General features: G+C 47.6%; 3 protein-coding genes across 3 annotated transcripts; 2 read left to right on the top strand and 1 right to left on the bottom strand.

Moving 5' to 3' along the window:
• Nucleotides 1–774: 774 nt before the first annotated feature.
• Nucleotides 775–3,301, bottom strand: LOC117861565 (probable arabinosyltransferase ARAD1). Its single transcript, XM_034745136.2, has 2 exons — nt 1,763–3,301; nt 775–1,677 (listed from the first exon to the last, which is right to left on the bottom strand). The coding sequence occupies exons 1-2, from the start codon at nt 2,756–2,758 to the stop codon at nt 1,165–1,167; spliced, it is 1,509 nt and encodes a 502-aa protein (XP_034601027.1). The 5' UTR covers nt 2,759–3,301; the 3' UTR covers nt 775–1,164.
• A 9,218-nt stretch (nt 3,302–12,519) lies between these two features.
• Nucleotides 12,520–15,652, top strand: LOC117861124 (GTP-binding protein BRASSINAZOLE INSENSITIVE PALE GREEN 2, chloroplastic). Its single transcript, XM_034744624.2, has 3 exons — nt 12,520–14,053; nt 14,553–14,720; nt 15,125–15,652. The coding sequence occupies exons 1-3, from the start codon at nt 12,584–12,586 to the stop codon at nt 15,506–15,508; spliced, it is 2,022 nt and encodes a 673-aa protein (XP_034600515.1). The 5' UTR covers nt 12,520–12,583; the 3' UTR covers nt 15,509–15,652.
• Nucleotides 15,653–19,616: 3,964 nt separating this feature from the next.
• Nucleotides 19,617–21,603, top strand: LOC117859863 (zinc-finger homeodomain protein 10). Its single transcript, XM_034743043.2, has one exon. The coding sequence runs from the start codon at nt 20,185–20,187 to the stop codon at nt 21,259–21,261; it is 1,077 nt and encodes a 358-aa protein (XP_034598934.1). The 5' UTR covers nt 19,617–20,184; the 3' UTR covers nt 21,262–21,603.
• The last annotated feature ends 4,045 nt before the right edge of the window (nt 21,604–25,648 follow it).

Below are 25,648 nucleotides of genomic sequence, written 5' to 3'. Positions count from 1 at the left end.
TCATGTTTATAAGGTACGGCATGACTTGACACAATCTTCCAAACAACACTTTAACCATTCATTTATCTTATATTATATTATTTATGGTTATAAACTTGTAACCATGGTACGAATCCATCCATATAAAGTTTATATTAGAAAAATAAAAAATTAATAGTTAAATTATTGGTCAAAGATTGCAAAGTTTGAATCTTGATATACGTGCCTTATAAATAAAAACCAAGGGAGTACTTTTTAGACGACCGGGAATCTGCCTGTCTTATATTAGTTGAGAAGAAGAGAGTTCAAAATTGTTGGCTGGAAAACCGAAAAAGAAAACAAGGCTCACTGTAGAAGCTCGAAACTATAACAGCACGCACTGTTCATTTTATCTCTTGGGATGCTAGAAAAACAACGCAAATGCTAGAAAACATGCAACACGGCTAGTATAACACGATCCACAAACAGCTCCGATCGAGCGGCGCCAACTCAATCAAGCCTCTCTGTTTCAGGCTTTGAGCTCTGTCTCTGGTGCCCTCGACATCAGCTGTCATCTTCTTCTCCACGTGTATGCGAGAGGGCTGAGGCTGACAGCCGCATAACGTATTCCAGTATTCGCGCACACAGATCGTGTTCCAGTATTCGTGCACACAGATCATGCCTCTATACGATTCCCTATAGCATGAGCTCAGAACTAACACAATGTTGTTTCGTAGGATAATGTCGTGAACGTTTTTATTCTTCACACGGAACTTCCAATATTTGGAGGATTCTCAAAATGAAGGCCTTGCACTACTGTCTTTGTACAATTCAACTGAACAAGAACATCTTCAAATCCTGCTACATATGTTCCTGTTCAGTCAAGTAATTTGCAAAAGCACCATTTCTTCTTAATCGGCTGCTGCAATTCAGTCAACCCGAGCAGCAGTCGACAAAAAAAATGTTGCTTTTTCAATTGTATTACCACATCTATTTACGAAGCGTATTTGGTGTCTTCTGTTAAACTCACAGCATATGCTCCCAAAATCTCAAGCCACTAGTAGTAGTGTTTCTTTCTCGCTAATAGAAATCACAAAATTGACAATTATTCACCCGAAATTTACCTTCTAACCAGTTGTTGCAACTTGCTGCTTCAGGTTCAGTCTGCAATCCAGCTCGGAACCATCTCCATTCACGTTAAGAACTTCATGATTCCGAACCCGTTCTCTGATACCTCCCGCGCTTGTGCAGCTGCAGCTTCACGGAGTGCATCTTCCTCGCCACCGCGCCCCAGATCATCTGCACGGCGTCGCCCGGCCGCGACGGGTACTGGTACTCGAAGTGCTGCGCCACCTCCTTGAGCCTCCCCCACATCCTGGTCCACTCTTCGCGGGAGATGCCCCGGAGCAGGCGCAGCAGGAACCCCTTCCTGGCGGCGTCGGCGGCGCGCACGAACACGCAGAACTCCGAGTAGTCCAGCACGTCCTCGAACGGCAGCTCGATGTCGTCGCTGACGATGACCGGGACGCAGTGGCTCGCGATGGCGTCGAAGAGCCGGTTCGACGACGGCGTGTCGCCCGCGATGTTGAGGCAGAACTTGGACGTTGACATCCCCGCCGTGGCGCGCCGGATGCCGTCCCGCCGGACACTGCCGTACGTGAAGTGCACGTCGCGCTCGTCCTTGAGCAGCTGGTACAGCTTCTGCCGAACCTTGCCGCCCTGAAAAACGCCACCAATTTGCTCAAAAGCTTCTTCCGGCAACTCGATCTTGTAGTCGTGAGGACAGAGCGATTGAATTGCTTACAGCTTTCCTGTGGATGGCGCCTTGGAAATATGCGAGGACGGGGCGCTGGTCGAACGCCGGCGACTCGTCGTCGGCGAGGGAGCGGACGACGTGCTTGTACGGCGCGATGACGTCCTTCTTGAGGTTGGCGACGTCCGGCGAGTACCTCCCGAAGTCGGAGAGCACGAACATGGCGGCGCTGAGCCGCTTCCGGGCCTCCATCATGCTGTTGGGGTGGTGCGGCACGATGAGGTGGTCCCGGCCGCCCCACCGCCTCCATTCCTCCTTCCGCGACAGGTACTTCACCAGCTCGGCCTGCAGGGCCCGGTTCCGGCTCACCTTCTCCCCGCGCCGGAGCTTCGAGTGGCGGTTGTAGCTCAGCGACGCGAAGAAGGGCACGAAGAAGACGTCGGCGAGGCTCGCGTTCGCCACCCTGACGGCGACGCAGGGCCTGCCGGGCGGCGGGGTGGAGGAGGACAGGATGTCCAGCAAGAGCCAGTACGCCACGCTGTGCTGCAGGTTGAGCCCGCCGGGGTAGTGCGGCGCGGCGCGGGCGTCACCGACGTCGGGCCACGCCGCCGCCAACCTCCCCTTGCCGCCGTCCCACCCCAGCATGCCGAAGTGGAACTCCGCCGGCAGGTCGTACACGTACACCCGGAGCGCCGCGAGGTCCGCGTCGCACCTCTCGCTGATCCGTTGCTCCCCTTCCCCTCCTCCTCCTCGTACCAGCGGCGGCACCCGGATCACCGGATCGCTCAGATTCGCCGCGCGCGCCGTCGCGGCGCCGCCCACCGGGACGGCCGCCGCCGGGTCGTCGCCGGTGAGCGCGGGCGCCGTCTTGTCGTCGGCGTCGCGCACCAGGACGGCGGAGTCGGGAATGGCGTCGTTGATCCTGGAATTGACGAGAGCCCAGCAGGAGAAGGCCAGGAGGGAGACGGCCAGGAAGACCACGAACCGGAGGGCTCTCCGGTGCTCGGGCGGCGGCAATGGTGGCTGCATCTTCCTCTCCAACACCATGCATCGAACAGCACGCGAGAGTTTCGATTCACCGGTCACCTCTCGGCCGCATCCTCAAGATCCGTGGTCCAAGACTGGTGAGATTCGAAGATCATAAGGCGCCTCCGATCCTCCGCCAGTCGGGCTCTGCGTCCGGTGCATGCTGATCCTAGGACGATGGCCCATATGGCTATGCGTTCGTGGCTCTGTTTGCATGATGTCTCCTTCGAAGATGTCAGCCGCATGCACGCGACAGAAGAATCGGGCCAGAGCCCAGTCGATTTGTCGATGGTCAAAGGTGGCTGGATCAAAGCTCCCGGTACCTGACGTGTGTTGCACACATCGTATCAGTTAGTTAAGTCGATCTAGTTGGAGTTCGCGTATCTTAACATGGCGTGATTGCAGGATGTGTGTGACTGCTGGTTGGGTGGGAGTTAGGAGTAGCGTGGCAGCAGAAGGCAGTGGGGGCATGGGCGTGACTCCATGATTGAGCAAGCGTGGTAGGCGGTGGCTTTGATCGACGGAATTGGTGGAGAAAATTAGGTGATGCACGAAACACTCTACACGAAGCCGTCATCTTTACTTGGGCTGGCGGTGAACGTGCCGATGAGCCCACCACATTGTGGTACATATAACCCCAACGCGGGCCAAACACGTATCCAGGCTATATCCCGCATACAGCCCAGCCCATGATAACCCCAACGGCCCTATCTCCACCGTTGTTACCCAGCCTCGTCCCCGAGGCCTCGACACGCAGTACGGCGTCGCACCGCCGCCCGCCTGCTCGAACGAACGAGCCCCGCCGACCGCCGGCGACGAGCCGCAGCCAGCCAAGACCGCGTCGCTCGACGCAGCACGCACAAGCGACTTCTGTCCGCGACGCGTGGGCGTGGCCAGCCCAACGAATCTCCCACTCGCCGGCGACCTCCGGTGAGTTGCTCCCCTTTCCTGTTCTCACTCTACTCTTCTTTTTTGATAATGACTCTACTCTTCTTGATTGGTTTCTTCCATCCCATTCTGACCATTCATGTACCAAGCGCTCCCGCAGGCCCGAGCTCGAGCAGGCAGGCAGCCGCTGCCGGCGGCGCACGGCGCCTGTTTGTCGGCGCCCGCACGCTCAAGCGCTTTTATTATTTTGCGTTCGGCTGCCGGCTGGAACTGGAAGTGGAAGGGGAAACGAATAGGATCACTGACATACTGATCTCTGCCAAGCCTGAAAGCCTCGAGGCAAAGGTGATTGCATTCCTATTTGGATTTTGCAAGTTTCGAATTTGAGAATTGGATGGAAATGCTTGATTGCTTGGCACGCTTGAATGTTAGTGTTGAAGAAATAGAAATACCGAGAAGATGAGCAAAGCAGCGCAAATGCAAGTGTTGGCAAAATACCAGGCTGCTGTTACTTTCAGAATTTTAATATACCTTATTTTCTATTTTTTATGAAATAGGAGGTACTCCTCCTATTGGTTATATATTAAAAAGAGTAAAACGCACTACCGGTCCCCAAACTTATCTTGTTGTGTTAATTGGGTCCATAAACTTCTAAAATGCATTTTTGGGTGCCTAAATTATTTACACGAGTCCATCCAAGTCTAAAACATACCACGCAAGCTTCCAACGACAACGTGGCATGCCACTTTAGCGCCATGCTGGCGAACATATAAAAAACCCTTAGGGGTCCACATCAACCCCATTCACCATTATTGGATCTCCTCCTACTCTTTGTTCCTCCATGGCGTCCAGCGGCTGCAACCGCGCGGCGGACGGCCAGCCAGCGGGGCCTCCACCGCGAAGCTGCAGAAGCACCGTGTACTCATGTAGAGCTCAGGGTGCCTCTGGAGTGCTAAGGCGAGCTTGCCTCTGCGGTCCTGGACCTCTCCGCTGAGGTCCACACTAGCAAGCGGATGGCACAGGCAGGCGACTCAAGAGGGCGGCGCGTTCCGCAAGTTGCGACTGTGGGCGAATGCAGCCGAGATGCAGGGCCGGTGAGCGGACAGCGCGGATAGGTGGCTCAGACAGGAGGCCGCTAGCGAGAAACGTGGCCGGTGAGCCGCAAGATGCGATGGCAGCCAAGCGACACGGCCTGCTGGCTGGGAGATGCGGTCGACGAGCCGCGCGAGCGGGCGAGCACTGTAGGAGGCGAGCGACGGGCGAGTGAGCGAACGCGGCCGGGATGCGCGGCAGCTGCGCGTCCGGCGAGCCCCAAGATGCGACGGCGGCCGAGCGACACGGCCGGGAGGTGCGGTCAGCGAGCCGCACGAGCACGTGAGCGGTGCAGGCCACGAGAAGTAACGGCGAGAAGCGGATGGCACTGCTGCCGAGCGGCGATGTCGAGCAAATGACGCGGTCAGGATGCGCGCCGGCGCAACCTATCAGCGGAGTAGGTAGGATGTGTGGGAGGACGACATTGGTGGGGTTGAGGTCGTCGCGGCCTCGTCTAAAGTTGCAAACATCAATTATTCTATCATGGGGTTCAAGCTTTCTTGTATCCACCGAGCTCACCGTCATGCTAGGAAATGGAGGATAGCGACGAGGATGTATTCTTCAATTAGAAGTGGAACCACATTGCTTGGGGAGTTTGGGGCGTCGCTGATCCCACTGAAGAGGGAGCGGAGCAGAGGAAGATAAAGAGAGGACTTGGACTGAATAATGATAGGAATTAGGGGGGATTTTGCATATATTTGATAGCATGGCACCATGGTGGCATGCCACGTCAGCATTGGAAGCTCACATGGCACGTTTCGGACCTAGATGGACCCTTTAGATAGTTTAGGGACCCAAAAATGCATTTTAGAAGTTTAGGGACCTGGTTGACACAGCGAGACAAGTTCGGGAACCTATGGTGCATTTTACTCTATTAAAAACAAACGAAAGGTTTTACAACGGAGACAAAAAAAGATAAAGAAAAAGGATAGAAAAAAGGAAAATTACAAAAGAGACTGAAGCCATGAAACGATCCCCGGATGATATTTTGCCTTTATCTTGAAAATAACTTTGGAGAATTCCTCTTTAAAATTTTCTTTATACCTTTGTATTGTTGCTACTTCATCCTCAAAGATTAAGTCATTTCTTCATCTTTGAAAATTTCTTTACACCTTTGTATTGTTGCTGCTTCATCCTCAAAGATTAAGTCATTTCTTGTTATCCATATGCTCCAGGACATGATGACTATCACCTCTATGAATAAAGGCTGTGCTATACGAATAAAGGCTGTGCTATACGGATCTTGAAGAATTCCAGAGTTTGATATCTGGACATAGTGTCATCCACCTGTAGGCCAATCAAATTCCAACACTGCTTGGAGAATGGACAATATAGAAAGAGATGCAAGACAATTTCCTCTATGTTATCTGACATAGAACACATGTGTAGCATGGTAGTTGCATTGATTTTCTCTTAAGTAATTCTCTTGTATTTAGCCTGTCCTTCAGCAAAAGCCTGAAAAAGACTTTATGTTTTAGCTGACAACTGCATTTCCATAGCCATTTATATGTTTGGCGGATTGGCATATGACCTTTCATTGTTATGTATGCCTTACTCGAAATATATAAGCCATTCCCCATATGTATGCCCAATTATCTTCTAAATTGGCATTAAACACTTGATGAATGGTGTTCTGTAATCTGTTATATTGATTGAAGGCTTCAGTAGAAAGAGGCAGATGAAAGAGAGAGTAGAAGTTAGGTACAGTTGTTGCCTTATGCAGAGTGATGCCTTTGTTCTTTGCAAAAGAGTGGAGCTCTGGAAAAAAGAGTTAGGGATTGTGCCACACTAGAGATCCTCCCACAGTGAGATTGTTCTGCCATTTCCGAGACTAGGAATTGCTATTCCTTTACATTGGTCTCGTACCTTTATGATACCTCTCCACCAAAATGATCCTTTCTTAGTTTTCCCCGGCAACTGACCATTGCTATAATAATTATCCCATATTAAGTGAATCCAAGGCAGATCTTCATAATTTAAGAATTTGTGCAAGTTGTTCAGAAGTAGGGCTTCATTTTGCACTTTAAGATCAATTATTCCCAATCCACCTTCCTTTGGCATGCAAACCATTGTCCATGCAGCTTTTGGGGGTTTCTTGGCATTTAAATCTAATCCTCTCCGAGAAGATGCTTTCTGTATTTATCAAGTTACTTCAATACAGTTTTGTGGAGTTTCATGGAACACATTAGAAAAGTTAGGAAGGAGGATATTACATAATTCACCAAGGTTAGCTTTCCTCCCTGATAAAGTGAATTTGATGTGATAAGCAGTCTGCTCACACACTTTTTGACTATAGGCATGAACTCCTTTACTGAAGGCTTGGTGTTTCCCAATGGAATGTCTAGGTATGTGAGTAGCAGAGTTCCAACCACACAACCTAGAATATTTGCTAGTGGTATCATTGTTTCTTTTGGAGTATTGATTGGAACTATCATTGACTTGCTGAAGTTAACTTTCAATCCTGAGGATATAGCAAAATTTTCAAGTATCTTTAAGCTGTTGCAACTAGGCACCATTGCTTTCCATCACAATAAGTGTGTCATCAGCATATTGAATTATTGGGAAGTCATTTCTAACCCCCATAGGAAGAGGTAGAGGTAGCAAACCATCACTTTTTGCCTTATTTAGTAAAGTCTGCAGAAAATCAGCAGCAAGTACAAAAAGAAGGGGTGATAGGGGATCTCCCTGTCTTACTCCTCTTCTACAGTGAAACACTTTTCCAGGTACTCCATTTAGAGAAATTGAGGATGTCCCTAAACTGAAGATCATTTCCATCCATGAAATCCATTTTTGTCCAAATCCTTTGTGTTTCATTATATATGTTCCACTTTATCAAAGGCCTTCTCAAAGTCTAGTTTTAGAATTATAAGCTCCTTTTTTTATTGATGACATAGATGGAGGTATTCAAATGACCAATCTAAGCAGTCTTGTATGTTTCTTGATTTAATGAAGCTATATTGATTTGCATGAATGAGGTCCCTTATTTTGAACTGTAACCTATTTGCAAGGAGCATTGTGATCAGTTTGACAGAGCAGTTTAATAAAGATATAGGTCTGAAATCTGAGATAGAGGAAGAATTTTTCTTCTTGGGGATCAGAGTTACATATGATCCATTAATGCTCTGAATGCACAATTTTCCACGATAAAAACTATAATTAGATTATAGAAATCTTGACAAATAATGGGTCAACATTTTTTCAAGAAATCTATATTGAAACCATTAGGACCTGGTGATTTATCAGAGGGGACCTCTTTGATCATATTGTCAATCTCTTCTTTATTGAAAGGCTCTTCTAGGAATAAGAGGTCTGAATACATGTGTAGAAGATCATCTAATGGAAAATTAATGTGTGAGAATTTAGATTTGCCAAGCCTATCCTTGTATGCTTCCCATAAAAGATTTGCCTTGCTATTATGATCAGAGTGCTGATTTTCATTTTGCATCTACTAGAGTTGTAATTTCATTCTTTCTAAATTTGATTGTTGCATTAGCATGAAAGAACCTGGTATTACCATCACCAAATTTGACTCTCTTAATTGTTCCTTTTTGTTTCCAATAGATCTTCTGCTGATGTAAAAGTGAGATTAGCTTATTGTTCAATGACTCTCTGAAGTTCCATTCATGGACAACCAAATCTTTGTGCTCCTCTAGGATGTCAAAGAATTCAATGAGAGGCTTTAATTTTGCAATTGATTCTGCCAAGCTAGATATTGTAGTCCTCTAAGCTTTGAGAACTCTCCTTAGGTTTTTGACTTTTGCTGTTAGAATTTTTGCTACATCTGTTTCATAAATAGGAACATTCCAGCCATGTTGGACTACTGCCAGGAATTGCTCATGTTCCATCCAATAATTCTCAAAGCAAAAAATTCTAGCTTTAAGGATTTCTGTATTCACGGTTACAATGCAGGGTACATGATCAGAGGTTTCCATGGGGAGAGAGTGGGCTAAAGTTATCGGGTAGCTGTTTGTCCATGAAACTGATGTAAAGAACTAGTCTAATCTTTCAAGAAGTTGTGATTCTTATTTGTTTGACCAGGTGAATTGTCTACCTTTTAAAGGAATTTCCACCAAACCAAGAGCACCAATGGCCTCATTAAATATTAGGATATTGTTCACATTTGCTTCTAGCTTGTTTCTGTCTTCTAATTTTCTTATCAAATTGAAATCACCCAGAATAAGCCAATCAACATCATCCGGCATAGCAATTCGTTTGAACCTGTCTATGAAGAGGACTCGGCCTTCATCGGTGCATGGAGCATATACATTTGTGAGAATCCATGAATCACCATAGTGGAGGGAGGTGAAAAGAACTGAGTGAGCATATTTATTTTCAAACACTAATTCTCCATCAAATTTTGCTCCATTCCAAATTATAATTGATCCCCCTGAAGCCCCTAATGGCAGGAAAACAAGTTTATTTAGATAGTGGGGACATAATTGTTTAATTGATTGTTCATCAAAGTGAGCTCGCTTAGTCTCTTGCAAACAGACAATGTCACAAGATGCTTCACAAATTTTATATCTAATGGAGTTCCATTTCTTATCACAGTTGCTGCCTCTCACATTCCATGAGAGGACTTTCCAGGATCGATATTGTCTGATATTATTCATTGATGTGATTAATAAGCAGGCATACTGAGACACTCAATATGTAACACATCCATAAGATGTTTGATAATATATAGTTCTGCAACTGCTGTTTAAAAGCAACCATTACCCCCACTGCTCTAAGGGATTCAAAGAAAGATAAAATCCAAAATCCTCATAAGAGTTTCACAGGGAAGACAGCTAAAAGCTGTAATAAGGAAGACAAGTAGTTCCGATCCATTAAACAAACTATAACAAATGATGAAACTGTAGCCATCACTTCATAGAAGCTTCGGTCTTGTCAATTGATTGCCTTCCGTTTGGCTCACCACACTATCTGGGCTTCTTTGTCTTGCTTGCATTTGTCCCTTCAATGGACTATGTGGATGTAGCAGGTTCATTGTCCTGAGGCTTGGTACTTTTCTTGACAACCTTCTTGGTGGTTCTCTTCTGGGCATTTAGTGCATCATCTCATAGCTCTTTAGCATCCATTTGGCAAAACGTGGCACCTAGATTTTTTATGACTGAGCAAGCAAGGCAATTTTTCTTGTGCAAGTTTGTTTCTTAAAGCCTCTGGCTAGATCTTTGAGTCTTTCACTCCTTTTGACTTTGTCATCCTCCACTAATATCACTTTAGTGGCAAATGTTTTCTTTCTTTTCCTAGAAGATGCTTCTTGGGGTGTTTTGACATTTTCATCAGGATTGTCACATGTTATCTAAATAGGAGGCGTATTTGTTGCGAGGATGAATTGCAAGCTGTCTAAGTTGTGTAAGGAAGATGTAACACATTAATGCCAGTGTTGACGATAGTTAACATGCCAAGTTGTGAACCGCAAGTGCACGGATCATCGAACCTTTTCCCTTAGAGTATTCCATCCAAGGTTTATCAATTCGTGGATCGGCAACAAACTGGCTAGGGTTCTCTATCTAGCTAAATGGATCTAATCCTATCGTAAAGTATGAATTGCATATAAGGTAAACCCAATCGTGAGATAAGTATTATAGATAGGGTAAACAAATCGCATATATACATACATACATACATACATACATACATACACACACACACACACACACACACACACACACACACACACACACACACACATATATATATATATATATATATATATATATATATATATATATATATATATATATATATGAGGTAACACAACAAAAGATAGCAAGTGGTAACCAATCTATGTAGCACCTTGATAAAGAGTCATCTCTCATAAAGGTGGCTCATAAGCGGCCTACTTTCTTGTGATCACCATTGCAAGGTGTGTGTTAACGCCTCCGGTTTCCTAAAACTTTACCTCAAACGACTCCTATAATACTCACCATCAATCCTACTCAACATTACACAATCGTTCGGACTTTTCACTCCCACCATGCAAGGGTAATTACACCAACTTTCTACGCACTACTAAGATGTATCCGCAAGATATAGATTAATCACCACGATTACATCTATTCCTACTAAGAAAATATGCTAGCTAAACATATAAGAATAAGCATGCATCATAGTAGATCAAAGTAAGCACAAGATGAGATTGATATCACCATCTTGTGTACATAAGCCTTGATGATCACAAGGCTCGGCTCCAGAACTCCACCATGGCTTCGCTACGTAGTGACGACCATAGCGGCTAGGGTCTAGCCTAAGCCATCTCCTAGACAACCTCGAACACTTGCAGCGGCCCTCAGCTCCCTCTAGTGTGTGTCCCTCTATTCGTCAACTTCTGGTGGATTGATCTCGTGTGCCGATGAATTTTGGGCATACTTATAGTCTGGAAGATGCGTGGCTGAAATAGGAAGGTGAGGGGAGTAAGGAAAGCCCCAGGTCGATCGGCCTGACTCTTCCTTTTATCCCCTCGTGCCCAACTTCGTCGCCAAGTCTCCTCTGATGTTTTGCAAGCTTATTTTTGTATGCATGTGAGCCTGGTACGTCGATAGTTTCGGGTTGAGATTGATCTTTGATAACGTTCCAAATCTCCGCTCGATCTTCTTTGATGCCTCTTTGATCCCGAAGTGATACTTGCCATATCTTCACAATCGTAGCTCTTAAGTAATCGTAGAGGAGTGATTGCAAAAAATGAGCGTCGGAGAGGGCCGGAAGACCCCTAGCTGATCAGCCCAATGGCTTGGGCTTCACTAGGCCGATCAGCTTGGGCTCTTTCTGAGCCCACTGGCCTTTATCTTTGACACGTTCGTTGCTTGTTCAGTGCTTTATTCAAAAATATGCTTTTAGGTCTAATTTTCTGGAAAAACAAAATATCCTCCAAAATACAATGCATGTGTGAAAACAGGATTATTTCAGGTTCCAAGTGATGGGTTAGTATAAGAATATGTATGAAAACACCACTTAAAATGATCCTAAAAGTGTGTCAATGATGAGCGTCAACAGCTAAATTTTTTTTAGCCCGTTCAAAATATGTTGGTGACAAAAGGAGAAAGGTGAAGAAGTCAGCCCTTTTAAAGGGACGCTTGTTTTGGGCAAGCTTAGTCGCTTGTTATCAAAATGCTTAGTTCAGATTCTGAAAGTGTCCGTTGTGCATTAGTTTTTTTTTTAGGAAAATGCAAAACGATAAACCCGATTTGACAATACCGATATGCAATATCCGTATCTGTGCTGCATGGAAGAGCTTATTGTTGGTGCTTCATACTAGTTTATCGAACACTATTTTAGGACTATTACAACTATATTTAGATGGTGTTTGGAAGATAGGGGCTAAAGTTTAGCCCCTGTCACATCGGATATTTGAACACTAATTAGAGTAGTAAATATAGGCTAATTATAAAACTAATTGCACAACCTCTAAGCTAAATTCAAGATGAATCTATTAAACCTAATTAGTTCATGATTTGATAATGTGGTGTTACAGTAACCATTCGCTAATGATGGATTAATTAGACTTAATAGATTTGTCTCATGATTTAGCTTAGGGGTTCTGCTATTAGTTTTATAATTAGCTCATGTTTAGTCCTCCTAATTAGCATCCGAACATCCGATGTGATAGGGTTAAAGTTTAGTCCCTCACTTCCAAACACCTCCCTTAGATAGTAAAGTTTGAAGTAAGCATTCACAGGTGCGCAGGCAACTTCTGTGGCAACTTTATCTAGTTGTCATGTTTTTTTCCAGGATCCGAAGGATTGAAGAATCAAGATTACTCCTAGAAGACTTTCCGGCACACAGGGGGGAAAAAAAAGGAAAAACGGTCAAGAAAGAAATTAGACGGAACACTCTTATCCTCTTCGCCACTGCACCTCCCGAATGGCTAAACCCCTCCCAATCCCCGCCCTGGCGGCGGCTCGCCTTCCCTTCCGCATCCTCTCCCCCCGAGCTCCACCTCCCTGCCTCCTCCCCTTCCTCCCCCCGCCATTCTTGCCTCAGAGACGCCGCCTTTCTTGCTCTGCTGTATCCACCAGCAGGCGCGGCAGGCCGCTGGCCCCGGTGATCAGTGAGGGCAGTGATGGCGAGGACGCCGCCGTCGGCCGGCCTGTATGTCCTGGATGCGGGGTCTTCATGCAGGATGCGGATCCTAACCTCCCCGGCTTCTTCAAGAACCCCTCCCGCAGCTCCCAGGATGAGATGGGAGAAAGTGAAAAAGTGCTTCTTACCGCCGATACGGTTGCGTTTCTTGAAGATGAGGAGGCTGGGGTGGCGGAGGACGTATTGATGTCAGAATCAGATGATGAATTGGAGGGCCTGGACAGCGATATTGATGAGTTTCTTGAAGAAATTGAGGAGGATGAAGAGGATGAGTCAGCAGTGAAGGCTGGCGCTGATATTGATGGTTTTGCCAGTGATTGGGACTCTGATTGGGAGGAGATGGAAGAAGACGAGGATGAGAAATGGAGGAAAGAACTGGACGGTTTCACCCCACCTGGTGTCGGGTATGGGAACATCACTGAGGAGACAATCCAGAGGCTGAAGAAAGAGAAGCTGTCCAAGTCTGAAAGGAAGCGCCGGGAGAGGGAGGCCAAGAGAGCTGAGACTGAGGAGGACCTGGCCGTGGTCTGCGCCCGATGCCACTCGCTGAGAAATTATGGGCTTGTGAAGAATGACAAGGCCGAGAACTTGATCCCGGACTTTGATTTTGATCGGTTCATTTCGTCTCGGTTGATGAAGAGGTCGACTAGCGCCCCGGTTATCGTCATGGTGGTGGATTGTGCAGACTTTGATGGGTCATTTCCGAAGCGAGCTGCCAAGTCATTGTTCAAGGCACTTGAAGGAAGGAGAAATTCTAAGGTGAGTGAAACACCAAGGCTTGTTCTTGTTGGTACAAAGGTAGATTTGCTTCCATGGCAGCAAATGGGAGTGCGGTTCGATAGGTGGGTTCGTGGCCGTGCTAAGGCTTTTGGAGCACCAAAGCTAGATGCTGTTTTCTTGATCAGCGTCCACAGAGATTTGGCTGTTAGAAACCTAATTTCATACATAAAGGAATCAGCAGGACCTCGTAGCAACGTTTGGGTGATTGGTGCACAGAATGCTGGGAAATCTACGCTGATAAATGCAGTTGCAAAGAAACAAGGTGTTAAAATCACAAGATTGACTGAAGCTGCTGTCCCAGGAACAACATTAGGCATACTGAGGGTAACAGGTGTTTTACCTGCAAAGGCAAAAATGTATGACACTCCTGGCTTGTTGCATCCATACATAATGGCAATGAGATTAAATAATGAGGAACGAAAGATGATTGAAATAAGGAAAGAATTGCGGCCACGGTCCTTCAGGGTGAAAGTAAGTGGCTTTATTACATGTTCTATTATTTTTTCATCAAGGTAGTTGACCTGTATAATTATTTAATTATGGACTTCATATCTACAAGGTTCCATACCTGGAAATAACTGGAAAGGACTGTTTTGTGCAATCTGTTAATGGATGTGATCATTATGTTTGAAATAAGCCACATGCTCTTGTTCCTTTACTAGAGGCATATCACTATCATAATATGACCAAGAGAAAAAACCTGAATTCCCACTCCCTCCTAGCATTTCCTTTCCTTCAAATAAAAAATTGTAAGATGATGGCATTATTCATGTTAGTTTCCCAGTTAACAAATGAAACAGTTGAACACAGATAATTCAACTATCCCGACCTTATACCCTGAATATCCTTGTGCAAGTCTTTACCCTTGGAGCTTTTAAAAACCTGACAGACAATATCAGCCTTAAAGTGATTCTAATGGTGGATATTTAGAGTTGTCTTTTTTTTTCTTTATGGCTGTAAACTGTTGCAGGTAGGACAATCCGTCCATATTGGAGGCTTAACGCGTCTGGATGTGCTAAAATCATCAGCGCAGACCATCTATATAACTGTTTGGGCATCTTCGAATGTTCCCCTCCATCTTGGAAAGACTGATAATGCTGATGAATTGCGAGACCGACATTTTGGCATCAGACTTCAGGTAAATCTGTTCTAACATACTGGGGGGGTCTCTTGTAATGACAATTAGTCATCTTTAACAGAAAACCACTTGCACATTACTTGGTATTTGTAATTAAAGAAATAGTACATGCCTTACTGTTAATTGAATAAACAAAAATTCTACTCCCTCCATCCCAAATTGTAGGTCGTTTTGGCTTTTCTAGGTTCATAGATGTTTGTATGCATCTAGACATACACTATATTTAGATGCATACAAACATCTATGAACCTAGAAAAGCCAAAACGACCTACAATTTGGGATGGAGGGAGTATTATGTGCTGTGTCCAATGCATATGTAACTGGAGTTTTCCATCTATCATAGAATTATGAAAAGAAAAATTTACGGACCTTGTATCATACTGATTCATGTGTTGTTGCTGTAGCCGCCAATTGGCCCAGAGCGAGTCAATGAATTGGGTCACTGGACAGAAAGACAAATTGAGGTGTCTGGGGCGAGCTGGGATGTCAACAGTATGGACATCGCTGTTTCTGGCCTTGGATGGTACTCCTTGGGCCTCAAAGGCACTGCCACTGTTTCCTTGTGGACATTTGAGGGCATTGGTGTGACAGAACGTGATGCGATGATTCTGCACCGAGCCCAATTCCTTGAAAGGCCTGGATTTTGGTTACCCATTGCCATTGCTAATGCTATAGGTGAGGAGACAAGAAAGAATAACGAGAGGAGAAAGGCTGAGCAAAGAAGAAAAGAAGAAGAAGAAGAAGAAGAAGAAGAAGAAGAGCTGCTTTTGGAAGAAATGGTTGAGTGATGATTCTGTAGAGAAGTCATGATTCTGTTTCTCCTGTGGACATGAGCTTTTGTTTATCCCAGTTGATATCTTTTGAAATGGGCTGCATCCTGTGATGTTTTTTCTTTTTTCACTTATATCTCATTTTTTAGTCTATTTTTTCCATGTGTTCTTTGCAATCAGTTTTGTCAATACTGCATGCATGCTACAGATTCGATTCTTGCAACTTGAGGAAGATCGCGATATCATAGACTGCCTATTTCAGTTATGTACAAAAATGAGATTATTTAGACATGCAGTTGTGGTCAATTTATTATCTGCTCATTATTTTGCATTCTTATTATTTTTCTCTCTTTATATGGTTGCAGCAGCAGGCACCATTTTTTTCATATCTTTTCAGGTTGTGATAGAAATGTTAACAAGGAGCAGTATTAAAAAAATGGAGTGTTGAGGTAAGTTGGAAACCTGCATCAAATTTGGCAGCCTAATCCAATATTTAGCTCCAATTATTTTGTCAATTAATGCATTGCTATATTATTTTATTTCTAATTTTCTATGTTTCAGTTAGTTCTTTGTTGCTAGGATGGAAGATGATGTAAGCAGGGGGTACTGGTTTGCCTTTTCACATCCTTGCCTTCTCTCACAATCTGGCATTCTTTCGTGCTTGTTCATTGGTGATTGCATGAAACATCCTGGTGTTTTAAAATTTGTAGTGGCGAGAAATTATTGCTTGCTATAGAAGTAGAATGACACCATATCTATGCTAATTTTTGAACCCTAATGGTTTTATCTGTTTAGTACCTATTTGTGCTCCATATGGTTTCATGATAATTTATGGAGGATACTACTGTTCGCACATGTGCTTTTCTTATTGGAGTGTGCCATGCTCCGCTTTCTCGATTTGTAGATGACATACATTATTAATATGCTATCCCACATTCACTAGTGAGAGATTTCTAACACAAGAAGGGTCAATGTTCCCTTGTTGGACATTGAGCCAAAACTAGCTTCTAATTTAGCTTCCTTTTTTTTTGGCTTGCTCCTGTGTACACCTCAATTTCATTTGTTACGTTTGTAATGGCCAAAAAGTCAGAAATGGCAATTTATGTTACCTATCTGATTTCTACTGCAGGGAGCCACAATCTCCTGAATAGTTCCTGTCCTTCTGACCTTGTGCCTGGAAACAACCGAGTTGAATTTGCTCCTTTAGGAAAGCCGCTGTCTCCTTAGTTGATCCCAACATCATGGCCAGCTGCCTGTCTTATTTGATACTACTCCCCCCGTCCCAAATTACAGGTCGTTTTGGCTTTTCTAGATTCATAGATATTATTATGCATCTAGACATAGGGTATATCTAAGCGCATAATGAAATCTATGAATCTTAAAAAGTCAAAACAACTTATAATTTGGAACAGAGGAAGTACACTACAAGGACAATTGTGACTTGCTAATGTTTTGCGTTGGTAAGCTGATGACATGACGTGCTGCTATACATCAACATTTTTTCCTTTTCAAAATCTTAGATTCATCATGTATTTTCCTATTTTGGATTGGCATTTTCTGAGAGCTGTGAACAAACTGGAAGAAAGTCTCATCGGAGGGATATCAGGATATTTGCAAGTCTGCTCCATTTGGAACAAGAAAATGGAGGTAATCTAACCTTTGGCCTAATGTGCATCCATAAAGATAGGATTGATCTTTTATAGGAAAATCAGGTTCACGGATTGATGATTTTGGACTGTTTTTAAGAGAACCTCAATAGCAGTAGCAATTTGCTGGCTGACACTTCTTCTAATGTAAGATGAAGATGAGATTGCGCGCACTTTGAGAGGTAAATGGGTGCCAAAATCAAACGATAAAGAATTGTTAAGGAAAATGGAATGCTGTCTAGCGCAAAGAGAAAAGAGCAAAAACTATGCAGAGCCCTTGTATGTATTTTAATGTAGCAAGCAGCGCCAGTGCCTTTGTATCAAGGACAGAAGCGGATTAAGCCAGTATAATTTGCTTTGGAAGAGAGTTAAGGTCGGCAGCCTAGCTAGGAGTCTGTTTAGAAAAACGTTTGGTAAAATAGCTCCTTTTAGTAGTTTCAAATTGATAAAAATGTGAAATGCCTATAATACATTTTTAACTTTTTCGTTCTAGTTTTTTTTATTCTCTCCTTTTCTCTTTTCTTCCTATATCTTTTCCTTCCCTCCTTCCTCTCCTTCTCTTTCCTCCCCTGTTCTATCTCCTTATCCATTCGCCATGCCCCTGCGCTGCGCGTTGCTCCCTCTCCCTGCGATGGCTCCAGTCAACAAGTTTTCAGGAACTTTTCCGCTGGAGCCGTTCTCCACCTAGCAGTTTGGTAGAGCTCCAGCAGAAGCCACCGAAGAATAGTGCTGGAGCCTCCCAAAGTGGCCCAAGCCTTGTTTACTTCCTAAGTTGGGAGTTGCAAAATTGGTATTTTGCCATAAATGCGATACTGTAGCGTTTCGTTTGTATTTGTGAATTATTGTCCAAATATTGACTAATTAGGCTCAAAAGATTTGTCTCGTAAAGTACAACAAAACTGTGCAATTAGTTTTTAATTTCGTCTACATTTAGTACTCCATGCATGTACCGCAAGTTTAATGTGATGGAAAATCTTCTTTTTACATAGTGTCAAAGTTGGGAGTTTGGAGGGAAGTAAATAAGGGCTTAGTTTCGTTAAGATTTTTCCCCCGGGAACGGCCGGCCGACCGAACGAGCAGAGAGCCGTGAGCGGTGAGCCCCTGAAGAGCGTGAGTCCGCGTGGTTCATCGTGCGCCGCCGCCCGCCCGCGACGCGGAGATGGCAGGACGCAGGAGCCCCGCCCGCCCGCGCACGGGGCACGGCCCCATCGCTGCTGGCTGCCTCCATCCATCCCCGCAGGCCGGAGGGACTCCGCAGCCGGCACGACTGCATGAGAATGTCCGCCGCAGCGGCGGGCGGTCCGTGTGCCTCGCACAAGGGCCAGGCACGCACGCGACTCTGACGACACAACAACCTGCGAAGGAACGAAGGGTCCCGGCAGCCACGGGCCCAAAGCCGTCAGGTCCAAACTCCAAGCCTGGTCCAGGGGTCCTTACCTTCGGCCGATCCACCAGAACCCCCTCCGTCGCGGCGCTCCCCTGTTCTGGGCCGCTGGCCCTGGCCTCGTGGTGGTGGTGGTGGGTTCGGCGGCCTTTCGGCGGCAGCAAGTAGCGCGCGGCGGCAGCGTTTTGCGGCTGTTGTGTTGTGTGGTGGCCTCGGACCCTCTCGGTGGCCCGGGCGGGCCCGCGGGGTAACGCACTGGCGCTGATGCTGCTGGCTGGTGCGCCGTGTGCAGGTCCTGCACTCCCGTGCCTTGGCTGCTTTCGGTTTTTACTGCGGCTCGTTGAGCGTGTGCGGCCGGCGTCGAGTTACGGCGGGACAGGCCGGCCGACCATCCGTCGTTGAATCGAACAGCAGACGCCGCAACAGTTTTGTTTTGGTTTTTACTGTGCAGGCTGCCGATGCCGGGTTCGTCATTCTCGAACTTTTTGTAAACTCACCGCTCAAGGGTTTGCTTGTTTTCAACGTTGTATTATGTGCGCATCAAATTCTACGCAAGTTTGGCAACACCACGATGGGAAAGCTGGTGAAAAATCCATGACAAATTTAGCCTTTTCTCCTAGCCCCTCTCAGTGACCAGGATCGGCCATTGATTCCACATCAACTTAACGATGGCAAGTTTAAGATGAGCATACACCGATCTCAACTTGACGTCGATTCAACATTGGGGGACACGCATATACACCTCTTAAATCTCTACAGGGCTATGATAGGAGTATGCCAGTAAACGGATTTGTGTTTTGACGGCTTTGGTGTTCTACCCTGTTTGACCTTTCGCAACGGGAGGGGAAAAAATAAACGCATGCAGTACGATCCAACGGTCCGATGTCACCCCCGTCGCGATCACATCCCCCGCCGTCGCAGCCTCGCAGGGTCCACCCAACTACTCCGGCGCACCTCCGTCGTCCGATGAGCATCCTGCGGCCGCCATCATAACCGCTCCCCCCTCCCCTCTCGTCCTACACGCGCGTGCTTACCCCCCCCCCCCCCCCCCCCCCCCCCCCCCCCCCCGTCCTCTCCAACTCTCCTGACTCGTCCTCATGTGACGTCGTGATTCCCACCCAGGCCTACGCCGCCTGATAGCCCTGATCCCTACCTCCGTCAGGCGGCTAGCCCTGCTGATGCTGCCACTACGCCATGAGCGATGGCCTCGCAGCTCAAAACGTGGCCTGCGCCACTGTACACTTGTACCCTCCCCCTCGCACTCGTCTTGCATCACCCCACTGATGGAGCGCGTTGATAATAATTGATAGCATTGCCTATGCCCGCCTCCTCGTCTTCCTTTTCGATTTCCTCCAAAGTTTTTTATAGTCACGCAAACGCTAATTAATTATCAGTGTATTTATTTCACTCGCACCTCTCTCACTCACTCTCTCGCAGTCTCGCTCTCGCTCCCAGCTCGCCTGCTCTTTTCATTCTTATCCCCTCGCCTCTCTCCACCTCCCCACCTGTAGTTTTCTCCTCCCCGTCCTCGTCCTTGTCCCCGTCCTCCCGGCCAGGGGCAAAATTAAACAGCCAAGGCGTTCCCGGCAATCTTGGTGGCCTGGTGGGGTGTCCTCTGCAGCGAGAACGGTGGTGGACCTGGGCCAGAGGCAGGGAGGGAAGGGATGGAGGCGGTGGTGAACGTCAAGTACAGGCCGGCCATGTTCCTGAACGGCGCCGCGGGTGCGGCGGCGGTCGCCAAGAAGATGCGGCCCGCGGCGGCGGCGGCGGCGGCGTGGGGCGCAGGCGAGGCGGGGGTGTACCGGGAGTGTCTCAAGAACCACGCGGCGAGCCTGGGCGGGCACGCCCTGGACGGGTGCGGCGAGTTCATGCCGACGCCGGAGGCCGACCCCGCCGACCCGGCCTCGCTTCGGTGCGCCGCCTGCGGGTGCCACCGTAACTTCCACCGCCGGCTCCCCGAGGCGCCGCCCTCGCCGCCCCTCCTCGCGCTGCCTCCGCCTCTTCCTCCCGCGCAGCCGGCTCCGGCGCTGCAGCACGTGATGCGTGAGGCGCCGGAGGACCGCCTGCCGGCCGCCTTCGACGACGACGAGACCGACGAGTCGGACGAGGGGTCGGACTTCGACGAGGATCGCCCGCTGTCGCCGCTGCCGGCGCCGGCGATGGGGCCGCCGGGATACCTCCAGCCGGCGCCGCACATGCTCCTCGCGCTGAGCACCGGCGCGCCGGGCGCCTCGATCCCCGCGGTGGTGCCGAGGCCGCCGGCCTCCCTGGGCCCGATGCCGGCGCCAGGCGCCGCTTCGGCGGCGGCGCGGAAGCGGTTCCGCACCAAGTTCAGCCCGGAGCAGAAGCAGCGGATGCAGGCGCTGTCGGAGCGGCTGGGGTGGCGGCTGCAGAAGCGCGACGAGGCGGTGGTCGAGGAGAGCTGCCGCGAGATCGGCGTCACCAAGGGCGTCTTCAAGGTCTGGATGCACAACAACAAGCACAACTTCGTCGGCGGCCACAGCGCGCGCCGCAGCGCCTCGGCCGCCGCCGCCACCGGCGCCGCACCACCGATCCTCCCTCCGCCCCACGCCGCCGCCGTCCACCCTTCCGCCCCCGCCGCCCCCGCCGCACCACCTCCCCCGCCGCCCGCGCCCGTCCACGCTGACTTCAACATCAACGGCGCCGCCTCCGCCGCCGACTACTTCCGCGTCCAGCCGGCGACAGCGACGGCGAGCGGCGGCTCCCCGCAATCCTCCTAGTCAAAAGACTTAGTGCTAATCGGTCGTGTCTGATTAATAACCAACCCTAATGCTAATGGCGGATGCATGGCGCTAGTGAAGCTTGCTGGTCTTTGTTAATGGTGGAGCCCAAGAAAGATCCTACCGCAGAGCGTGGGCTTTCGGGATCTGATGATGTAATGATTCAGGATTAGCGCTGATGATGAGTACAGTTAGTAGCGAGTGGTAGTAGACCGGTAGCTGTCGTAGCAGTTGTTCTTGAGCTGTAGATGATGGTCGGATGTGCTTGTCTCCATCTAGGATCTCATGCTGTTCTTGTCATCTTTAATGGATATATTAAAAAAATGCAAGCTCTCTTCTTTCTCCTGCCGAGTTTACAAATGCCCTGCGTTTGATTTTGTTTTTGAGTGGTGTGCCGTATTTTTGTTTGGGGATTGCTGTACGACACTCAGTGGAGTGTTTTACTTCTCTCCCACACTCCATTCTTTTCCCTTCTTTTTTAACTCCGGCAAGCGCCAGTGAGCTTTTAGGGTTGGGGATTCCGGGAGTCGGAGCTTACCCGTGTCCAGCGGACCTAGAGGGAGCTCCGGGGCAGCAAGTAGGAGGCGGTGGTGGCGGAGAGATGGCGACAAGGCAGGGCGGCGAGGGTGCCACCCGTCGGGCGGCTGCGGACTTTCGGTTGGGCGGTGGAGGCGGCGGGAGCGTCGAGCTTCAACTGGATAACGTCGGTGGCGGCGGAGGCGGCATTGCGTCGCTAGAGTCGAACGGGGAGCCGTTGACGGCGGGGGAGGATGGCCGGATCTGAGGAAGAAGATGGTTGGGGTAGGATCAACTTCAGGAGAAGGTTTAGCGTGGTGGAGGGCAGCGGCGGAGACGGCGGAGACGCTGTCCAAGCTAGGAGGGAAGGCTGTGGCGCGCGGGGGTTGCAGCATTCCGGGGAATGGATGAGGAAGAAGGGGATGGTAAAGAGATAAGATGGATAGAGAAGGTTGAATCTGAGCCGTTCGATTTGAGACCAAATGCCATAAAAAGAAAGATCGAGTGCCAGGGATGGTTGCAGCACGCGAGTGTGCGTAGATAGGCCCTTTTGTTTTGTTTGGAAGGCTGGAATTCCATTCATTGCGATTAGCAAAGCGCCAGGACAGGGGGAGCGGGGAAGTACGCAACAGTAAAGACCGGCAGGTCCACACTGGTCTGACCAGTAGCTACAGTGTCAATGCTAGCCCCAACTCGTGAAACGGCTCGTGGGCTGGCTCGGCAACTTCAATGATCATGCACCGGGAATTCTTGCTCCTTGGTTCCTTGCACATGCAGTGGGGCCACGTTGCAGAGCGCCAAGTGTTTTTACTGTGCAGAGGTAAAACTGTCAACAGGCCACACCGTTGCCTGAGCGTAAAAGACTTTCTCAGCACAACACAGTGATGGTCCATTACGGGACAGGTGATGTAGTATTAGCTACGTAACCTATCCGGCTTCTGCTGAGTACGTACTCTGCTGAATGTGATCGGCAAGTGCCTTGTGCTTTTTGGAGGGGAACTTGCAGGGAAGCAGCCAGCAGGAGCAGTTCGGCGGCTACAGCGCGTGGTGGGGAACGGGCACAGGCGAACGACGCCTGGTTTTGTCGCGCTCGGTCCTTGAAAAAGGCCACCCTCTGCATGCCGCCGAAAAGAAAAGGCGCCGGCGCCACGTCGCTGGCACAGCCGCTTCGGCTGCCGGCCGGGGCAGAAAGTTCCAGGTATTCTGATCGTTTTCTCCTGTTTCCTAGCGGAGCGAACCGAGCAAAACTCTCCTAGCTGCGATCTGAATCTTTCGTGCGAAATGGCCGGTGCTTACTGGTTACCCTTAGTAATCTTCAGTGCATTACATACAGAAGTCCTAATGCTTGTCTTCTGACCTTAAGTTTACAGTTTGCTGTACTCACTCATTGCCGTGTATTCTAGTACCTGTATGATGGCACTCCAGGGTTGCTACTCATCACAGCCGGAGTGAAAGCTGAGAGTGAGAGGCATCTCATGATCTCGCTTTATCTTTCTTTTTCCCCTCCTCCGGCCATCGATGGCTCTGCAATTCCCCAAAAGATCTGGCTGCTGGGGTAGTAGGTTCGTGGGGCTCATGTGATCGATCATCCTAAACCCCTGACAAAGCACAACCCTGCTCCCCGGCGCAGTGGCATGATGCCTTTGCCGATCAGCCTGCACGCTGACAGTGAGCAGTTTCTCTCCCACTTCTTTTTTTTAAAAAATAAATCTCTCCAACTTCCCTTTCCCTGTTCGGGTGCCTTTCCCAAAGACATTAGCAGCTAATCGAAGGATGTTGCCATAAGTGGAAATGCCTGTACAATAGATGTTGGAGCGATGAGATGCTCATGCTCTCATGCTGCTACGGGTTAAAGTGACCCTGCTCTACAGTAAAAATTTGCACGCGAGACATTGTCTGTAGTCTTTTTTTTTTTTTTGAAAAAGCATTGTGTATGTGTATTGTCCATCCGTGAAAACAGCTCCTGTTTCCACTCACTCAGCACCAGGGCTAGTGTCCAAGTGGCTCTAACGTGCACAGTAATTGTCTAAAAAAGATGTGCATCCAAGCCAAGCAAAAGATTTGGGCAATCTGCACAAGCAACATCGCTGCCAGGGATGGGCGCCCAACAGTCTACGTCCTGTCCTAGCGTCAACTCGTCTGCCAGTGTCATACCCTTTTCCCTCGTTGTATTCAAGGATTCTGTTTTAAGCTCTGCTGGAGACTGCTGAAGTTTTTTCTTTTTTAACATAGCTCTGCTAAAGTTGAACCGACGCGGACCAAGCTCTCACGTAAATTTGGCGGTGATTTATTTTACAATGGTCGGTCAAAATCCTTAACAAATTCTACAAGGTTTTGCGCTCCATGCTGCACCTCGTTTGTCACAAATCCACAGTAGAGATTTGGTGTTAACAGAAGGCGGACATTCTTCAACCCAAAGCACTCCTTCCGCAACATGAGGCCGGACTTATTTGCCCATGCCCGTGAATTGCTCCCTCCATTTAGAAGATTGCTTTTGTAAGAAACAATGACAATTGGGTGAACGTGGCTGCCTACCTAGACTAGTGCACCGTTGCATGTTTATATAGGAGGAATCCCCAACAAATTACATGAGTTTGATTACAATTTGTGATACAAGATACACTTGGTTTGAACTTTTTTATCTATACAAGATCTATCTGTAGCTAGAGGTTTAACCAATGCATCTAAGTATCCAATGCCATCACGTTCATTGGACGTGTTTACACAAGACTCTTTACAAGAGATATATCCTTTAACAGCTTTATCTTTTATAGATACATAGTTTTTGCTATGTAGTCTTTATCTAGATATATAGTATATAGTAGAAACTATGTATCTCTTTTATAGATACATAGTTTTTGCTATGTAGCCTTTATCTAGATGTATAGTAAAAACTATGTATCTTGAAAAATTAAAATGACCTACAATTTAGGATGGAGTACTACTAATTATTAGGTTATTTTTCTTGAGGGCATTCATCGAAAAATACCAACAATATTATTATGTATGTAAACATTATCGAAAGTCCTATATATAGTGTTTCTTTCCCGCACCTCCTACTATCCAGTTGCCTAAAAATTCAAATTTAGGGGGTGTGGGGCTGACGCTGGTATCATCGAAGCGTAAAAAATTACGCTGGGGCTTTTTTTTTCAAATAAAAATGGGGTAAAAAACGGTAGAAGATTGTTGCAAAGAAGCACTAGAACTTTAGATACTTTTACAAAGGCATCCTAGGAGATACTTGCAGGAACATCTGCTTATCGCATCAACTTTGTACTCAAAAAATCATTTCATGCGTGACTGGCACTGCCATTCGCACTCGCTTAAAAAGCAATAATTCCAATAAGAGTTGCGAGAGGCAATTATGCGGTGTCAGAATAACCATGCGCAAACATGGTCCGAAACCGTCTGTGTCCCGAGTAACAAGTGGAACACCAAGTGACAAACATCACTGATATTTCTGCGTGCAATTGACAATTTTTGAGTGGCACTCGATATCGCTTCTTTTGGCGTTGAGTGAGAGCAACTCCAAAAGTATCTGTATCTTACCCCTAATACCTTTTTTAGGAAGAAAAAGGGAAAAAAGGAACTCCAACAACTTCCTCGAATTTTTCTCAAAGATTAGGTGACATGAATACAGACCCGTCACCCCGGATATTTTCGCGAGTCGCCTGCTCCCCCAATCGCCCCCCGAGCATCCTTTGCTGCGCAATTTTTCTAGCGTGCGCTAGTTCGTGGGAGCTTCATCTTGGCGACGCCGGGGCTGCTCTTCTCGCTGTTGCCATTGTCCAAATCCAAGGCGGGGAGCTTCATCTTGGCCAGTGGGTCAGTGTACATGTCCATGATCTGGTTCCCATTGACCTTCACCTCC

Source organism: Setaria viridis, chromosome 6 (genome assembly GCF_005286985.2).
Source record: "Setaria viridis chromosome 6, Setaria_viridis_v4.0, whole genome shotgun sequence".
Taxonomy (NCBI): domain Eukaryota; kingdom Viridiplantae; phylum Streptophyta; class Magnoliopsida; order Poales; family Poaceae; genus Setaria; species Setaria viridis.
The sequence above is the reverse complement of the archived record's forward strand: the minus strand, read 5'-3'. Positions and strand labels throughout refer to the sequence as shown.

Excerpts from the sequence above, each read along its gene's own strand:
- LOC117861565 (XM_034745136.2), bottom strand. The coding sequence starts at position 2,758 with ATGGTGTTGGAGAGGAAGATGCAGCCACCATTGCCGCCGCCCGAGCAC. Across the intron at positions 1,678-1,762 it reads GCGCCATCCACAGGAAAGCT|GGCGGCAAGGTTCGGCAGAA; the intron begins GTAAGCAATTCA and ends GGCGTTTTTCAG.
- LOC117861124 (XM_034744624.2), top strand. The coding sequence starts at position 12,584 with ATGGCTAAACCCCTCCCAATCCCCGCCCTGGCGGCGGCTCGCCTTCCC. Across the intron at positions 14,054-14,552 it reads CACGGTCCTTCAGGGTGAAA|GTAGGACAATCCGTCCATAT; the intron begins GTAAGTGGCTTT and ends AAACTGTTGCAG. Across the intron at positions 14,721-15,124 it reads ATTTTGGCATCAGACTTCAG|CCGCCAATTGGCCCAGAGCG; the intron begins GTAAATCTGTTC and ends TTGTTGCTGTAG.
- LOC117859863 (XM_034743043.2), top strand. The coding sequence starts at position 20,185 with ATGGAGGCGGTGGTGAACGTCAAGTACAGGCCGGCCATGTTCCTGAAC.